Raw genomic sequence first — 6,558 nt, 5'->3', positions numbered from 1 at the left:
AAAAAATGTACAAGCATGAGAAGGCAAAAGGAGTTACTAGAGGCCACACTTGCTTCTCTGGCTCTCAGGAACTTGAGAAAATTTCATCCCTGATCCCATTCCTTAACCCACTTTACCCTACCCACAACCTGCTTCAAAAAAAAATGTAATTAAAAAAAAAGTCTTGGGAGGCCGAGGCGGGTGGATCACAAGGTCTAGAGATTGAGACCATCCTGATCAACATGGTGTAATCCTGTCTCTACTAAAAATACAAAAATTAGCTGGGCATGATGGCGCACACCTGTAATTCCAGCTACTCGGGAGGCTGAGGCAGGAGAATTGCTTGAACCCAGGAGGTTGTGGTGAGCCGTGATCGTGCCATGGCACTCCAGCCTGGGCAATACGAGTGAAACTCTGTCTCAAAAAAAAAAGAAAAAGAAAAAGTCAGTTCTTGTTTGGGCCCATTTATTGTTTATTTTGAATAGATAATACAGTCACGTTTCAAAATTCAAAATGTACAAAAGGGCATAAGTGCTAAGAGCCTTCCATCCCCTGCCCCCAACCTCCTGGTTCCCCTCCCAGAAGTAATCAGTGTTATCCATTTCTTCTGAATGAATAGATGTACATAAGCAAACATGTATTTACATCCTCCTCCTTTCTAAAACACAAATGGGAAGTGTGCTATACACATTTCTGTGTCTTGCTTTTTTCACTTGAAGATTATTATATATTAGTATATAAAGACATACAATTATTTTTTAGCTGCATAGTATTGTAAGGCTGTATGAGAATTGATTTAACCAATCCTTTAGGGAAAAACGTTTCTGTTGTTTCTCAACTCTATTTCTTTGTCCCCATCCCTAATCCAGACCTCAGGAGGGATAGCAGTGATGAGGGGAGCCCAAGCATGGACCAGGCCAGACCCCTTCCCATTAGGCCAGGCCGCCCCCTGCCACCACCCAGAGCCCAGCTCATTTGCATGCCTGAATGTGACTGGACAGCCCCTGGCTGGGTGGCTGGAGTTCTAGGGGCTTTGGCTTCTCACCTTTGATGCCCACCCTTGGTTTCCAGCCTCCCAAACAGGCTGTTGCAGAATACAGAGCCCGGGCACAAAATGACTATTCTTCATTATCATTGAACCCACAAAACCACTTGAAATTCTAACTTAAGCTGCTTCTGTCACGATGACCATCCTCCTCTAGAGAGCACAAGGCAGGCAGACACAAATGTGCAGAGGGAGCTGTCCTGAAGCACGCCCTGCCCCAGGACAGAGATGGGAGCAACTCCTACTCCCAATAAGCAACAGACACAAGGGACACACAAGTATTGGCCACTCCAGTTAGGTGTCCCATTGCATCTTTGAGACTTCCACAGGGCTGGAGAGGAGACTCAAGTTGATTAGCAACTGAGGGCTGGGGGAGCACCCGGCGCTGGGAAGTAGGGATATCCTGTCAGGCTTCAGGAGAAATTGCAGGATGGAAGAGAAGGCAGGAACAGGAGACGGAGGACGCAGGTAAGAGGGAGGAAGAGAAGGAACCTGGATGAGAGGGAATGTGAGCAGAAGCATCCCTTCCAGCTCAGCTATGGACTTGCAGGACTGGTAACCCTACCATGGGGTCTCCAGGGAATCATCCCCTTTTAGAGTCCTTGGAAATGGCCTAAAAAGATTTGGAAAAGACAGACAGCAAAAAAGGGAACTATCTAGGGAAGCCCTTGGCCACAGCTCCAGGCTCCAGGCTGGGCCATGCCTCACCTCTCTAGATGGGAACTCAGCACAGCTGGCATCCACAAGGGATGTGAGGGAGGGCAGTAGAAGAAAGAGTCCTGGTGCAGGGGAGAGGAAACAAGGCTGCCGGCCCAGTGCCCAGCTGCTCCCCATCCCTCATGCCCTGGCCCTGGAGCCCTTGGCCACGTGCCCCATCCCAGGGACTGCCTAGTTGTGAGAGAAGCCCCCATGGGAGAAGGCAGGGAGGTCAGGGGCACAGGCAGCAGCCTGGGGCAGGCAAGCCAGGGGGTTGACCTCACAGGCCCCGGCATCCTGGTCCTCTCGGAAGTAGATGGAGTCGGCAGAGTAGAAGGAGGGGTCTTCATCAAAGAAGTTGTAGGGTTGGAGGAAGAAGCCCACGCCGTTCCCCACAGTCACCGTGTTAGGAATGTCCTCTGCATGTGGGATGTGCAGAAAACCAGCTGTCACCCAGGCCACCAAGTCCTAGCAGGGGTGAAGGAAGAGGGTCACGAGGCCTGGCTTTGCTGAGGACATTTCCTGATAGGGATTCAGCTACCAAGGAATCTGGAGTCTTTAAACATTTTTTCCCACTGGATAGAAGTCAAAGCATAAGCAGTCCATTTCATATTAGGGACACCCGCCTTCTTGTCCCTGGCCTGCAGCCTCCAGCTCTGACATTTCCCATTATATTGCCCTCTGCCTACCTACCGCCAGAGGGTGAAACCCACAGGCTGCTTCAGCTCCTCTTCCCCTAACTCTCTAAGAGTTCCCCACAACTGAGGGAAGAAGGGTGGAGGAGTGAGAACCATGGCTGGGAGGCAGAAACAGGCCAACATTGTGAAAGTCATCAAGTCAGGAATGAGAGAAGCTTCAGATACAGGAGATGTCATTTTCCCTGGTAACTTCCATCCCTCCTTGAGTCCTGGAGCCTGGAAAGGATTCAGTCCATGAAACTGGAACTACAAGGGCTCTAGGATCTCAGGCCCAGGGCCTCATTCAGTGTTTGCATATGGACACCCAGCTCAGGAAGATTCCCTCAAAGGATAACAATCAGATCCCCTGTAGTGCAGAAGGCGGGAGACAGCACCACCCCTGAGGACAGCAGGTGGTTTTCAGGGACCCTCCCAAGAGAAAGTAAGGCTCCTCCCGTGCCCCCCACCCCCGCCAGCTGACCTTTCCAGCAATGGTCTCATTGTTGATGAAGTCATTGAAATCCACAGTGGGGGCCCAAGGGTCATTCTGATTGAAGATGCTGCTGCTACTGGGCTCCTCCTCCTTCCGCTGGGTCACAGCCAGCTGGCACCTAGGGAGGTACTGGTCAGGCCTCCATGGCCATTGACCCCATCCTGCTGTCTGATTATGATGAGAGGGAGCTGAGTGCTCAGAGCTCAGCTTCCCCAATTGCATTCACACAACTGACTCGGTGCTACAGAATCCCCGACGACATCCTAAGAGGGGTCGGGTCCTCCTGTTTATCCCCAGCCATTTCACAGCATAACACCTCTCACACCCAAAACAGAAGAGTTCTCACTCCTGGGCATTAGCCTTCAAGGGGAAAACGTGCCCACCATGGTGCCTTTGGATAACTAGAAAAGCCTTTGGTCAGGTGTGGTGGCTCACACCTGTAATCCCGGCACTTTGGGAGGCTGAGGCGGGTGGATCACGAGGTCAGAAGTTCAAGACCAGCCTGGCACACCACCACGCCTGTCTAATATTTGTATTTTTAGTAAAGACTGGTGAAACCCTGTCTTTACTAAAAATACAAAAATTAGCCAGGCGTGGTGGTGTGCGCCTGTAATCCCAGCTACTAGGGAAGCTGAGGAAGGAGAATCGCTTGAACCTGGGAGGTGAAGGTTGCAGTAAGACTGTACCACTGCACTCTAGCCTGGGCAACAGAGCAAGACTCCGTCTTAATAAAAAAAAAAAAAAAAAAGGAAAAGCCTTCCTGAGAGATCTCTCCCTTCACATACAGTGCGAGCTGAGTGTCCTCCAACGCTCCTTTCCCACTCTCATCGTCCCCCTCCTTTCTGACCACCGACCACTCACCTCTCCCAGCTGAAGCCTCTCTCCATGGAGCTGTTCTGTGGCAGCGGCTCCCCAGAAAAGCTGATCATCTGGATTCGGTAGCCCCGAGGGTGACCCCACTTGTTGCTGTGGTTGCTGGCCAGGTACAGGTAGCGAGGGATGGCGCCTCCCACTGGGAAGGTGGCCTGCTCCTCTGTCTCCAGCAGCTTCCGGGTCACCTGCAGCCTCTGCATCTGGTGCTCAGGGCTCCAGGGCACAGCCATGGGGACAAAGGCCATATCCTCGGCCCAGACCCAGTTCTCCAGTCCTGCTCGGGGTAGCATGGGGGAGGGCCTGTCATGCAACTGCCCTTGCTCCTCTGGACTCTGCCCCCACCTGGCTTCAGAGTGGGGGCCAAAGAGCAGGTCAGAACTGAGTGTGCCCTGCTTCTCTTCCCTCTCCCCAAGATACCTGCAATCCTTCAGCCAAAGCTGTTGACCTATAAATTAAAATATTTCATCAGGGATTTCATTCAATTTCACTCATTCATTCTTTCAGCATTCGTTAGCAGAGAGGACTGTACTCGCCCCTGGAGACAGAGATGAATGAGCATCATCCTTACCCTCTCGCTTTCCACGCAGACAGGCAAACCACTGACTGGCCTGTCCTGTGAGAGGAACATGGCCTAGGCAGCTTCTGGGTCACAGGAATACAGGTGCAGGCAGGAAAAGGGGGCCCTTCTGGGCCACTTTTTAGCCTGGCCTTAAAGGACATTACCAAAAGAGATGACATGGAAACATTCTAAGGAGAAACAAAGCATAAGCAAAAACGAGGATGCCTGACTGTAACATGTCCAGGGACGTGGAGTATCGTGGTGCAGCTGTGCGGAGCATGGCCAGGCAGGTTGGAGCTGCGCTGTGGAGGACAGAGCGTTGAGGGGGTTCTGTGGACAGGATCCCACAGGCAATGAGGAAAGTGAGAACTGAGTGTAGGGTAGGCTGGTGTGCATGGGAGGCCCTCTGGGTGCAGAGTGGCTTTTGGATCTGAGAGCAATAAGAGTGGAAACAGCAGAGAGAGGACATGCAGGGCATGGCAGTGTGACCCGGCGAGATATTGCAGGTGCAAAACAGGGAAAAAAAAAAAAAAAAAAAAAAAAACCTGATGATGGACTCAATGTGGGGAAGGACAGTGAAAAGACAAAGATGAAGACTCCAAGCCATCATGTAGCCTTGCCTGTCTCTGTGACCAGACTCCAGAATCTATCTGGAATGCTCCACAGGATCCATGCGACCCCTCACACTTAAGTGAATTGTGCCCAGAGAAAGAAGGAAAATCAGAAAGGAGGAGGGTCCATCTCCAAAGGAAATGTACAACCTAGAATGTTCCATGTCTGACCTGCACATGCCAGGGACTTGGTAGAATGCAAAGAGATCCTCCAACACACCAGCACCACAGGCCAGACACAGAAACAAGCTGAGAAGCAGCGGGCTGCCTCCCAGCAGCAGAGCCCAGATCAGTACAAGGGAGGGAAGAGGGCAATGGGGACCCTCTTCCTGCCTCCTCCCTCAGCTTGGCCATTTCCCAAGATCTTCTGATGAGGTCACGTGCAGGAAGGCTGCAGCTTTGCACCCAGGCAGTGAGCTAAGATCCAAATAAAACTCAGCAGCTAACTCTTTCTCATCCAGCAAACGGGGAAGCATAAAAATCCACATCTTTCTTTCTGGGATAATATATATAAAACCCAGAGCAAATGGAACCAACTTTCCAGCCCTTCTTCCAGAAGCCTTCTCCCCACCAAAATGCCTTACCTGCTACATCCAGATCCACTTTGAAGTGGGCGCTATGGGTGTGGACCGTGCCCAGGGTGTGCTCTGCAACTTGGTTCCCATACTTCCCAGTAGCACCAAAGAGGAATGCTGAGCTGATGTAGCCTGTGGTATGGAATCTGATTTCTATGGCCCCACTGGGGTGGAAGACCATATCCCACACATAGTCATAGTTGAGCATAGTGGACACAGATCTGACGACCAGCACCGTTTCCGCAAGGCCCCCAAAGTAGTAGGAGTAGAGATTTGAGTGGTGCCGCCGCAGGGGGAGGCCCTGGTTTTGCTCAAACACACAAAAGGCATCGCGTATTGTCCTGGGGGTCTGGGACTCCAAAAGGAAGTGCCAGTCCACGTAGGTGGCCAGGTAGGGGCAGTCCACCCCACGGGTCAGGGACGTGGAGTACTTGCCCATGCCAAAGCTTCCATCCACATAGCGGGTCACCATTGCTGCTGGGGAATTTCCACCATAGATGACCAAGGCCTCTTGGAGGCTGATCTCATAAGCTAGTCGTTCTCCCTGGAAGCGAACGTCAAAGATCCTTGGGCCACTGTATGCTCCGAGGCCAAAGGAGAAAGTCCACAGTGAGGAGGTCACTCGACTTTCCTGGACACTGAAGCGGGGACCCTGGGGATAGAACTGCAGAGGGGGAGCCGGACCCGGGGGCACAGGGGACTTCAGGGACCAGGACCCACCTGTGCCATTGTCTGGGATCAGCACCACGTTCACCAGGCCGGCCTCAAACTGGGCCTCCAGCTGGGCCAGGCTGTCATAGTAGCGGCCTTGATAGAACACCTTCTGGATGCTCCAGCGGGCAGGGTCCAGGGCCTTGTGGTCCACCAGCAGCTCCAAGCCCACATGGTGGAGGAAGATCCCAGCCCCTGAGATGTTGTAGTAGAGGCCAAACCAGGTGGCCCGGTCCCCTGACTGTAGACCATGGGGAGCCGTGGTCATTGTCACCAGGTTCCGTCCCCGGGACTTGTAGAAGCAACAGTGGTGCAGAAGCCCAGAAGCCTGGGGCAGCT

The 6,558-nt window shown here is 52.4% G+C and overlaps 1 protein-coding gene across 1 annotated transcript; it reads right to left on the bottom strand.

Annotated features, from left to right (window-relative positions):
- Window positions 1-433: 433 nt before the first annotated feature.
- Window positions 434-6,320, bottom strand: LOC116546815 (membrane primary amine oxidase). The gene is made up of 5 exons (XM_032272967.1): window positions 6,229-6,320; window positions 5,518-6,052; window positions 3,752-4,037; window positions 2,879-3,008; window positions 434-2,188 (listed from the first exon to the last, which is right to left on the bottom strand). The coding sequence occupies exons 1-5, from the start codon at window positions 6,235-6,237 to the stop codon at window positions 1,913-1,915; spliced, it is 1,236 nt and encodes a 411-aa protein (XP_032128858.1). The 5' UTR covers window positions 6,238-6,320; the 3' UTR covers window positions 434-1,912.
- Window positions 6,321-6,558: the final 238 nt, after the last annotated feature.

This window comes from Sapajus apella, unplaced genomic scaffold (genome assembly GCF_009761245.1).
Source record: "Sapajus apella isolate SASKATOON/1434 unplaced genomic scaffold, GSC_monkey_1.0 scaffold1445, whole genome shotgun sequence".
NCBI lineage: Eukaryota > Metazoa > Chordata > Mammalia > Primates > Cebidae > Sapajus > Sapajus apella.
The sequence above is the reverse complement of the archived record's forward strand: the minus strand, read 5'-3'. Positions and strand labels throughout refer to the sequence as shown.

Excerpts from the sequence above, each read along its gene's own strand:
- LOC116546815 (XM_032272967.1), bottom strand. Across the intron at positions 3,009-3,751 it reads AGAGGCTTCAGCTGGGAGAG|GTGCCAGCTGGCTGTGACCC; the intron begins GTGAGTGGTCGG and ends GTACCTCCCTAG. Across the intron at positions 2,189-2,878 it reads ATGAGACCATTGCTGGAAAG|GACTTGGTGGCCTGGGTGAC; the intron begins GTCAGCTGGCGG and ends CACCCCTGCTAG.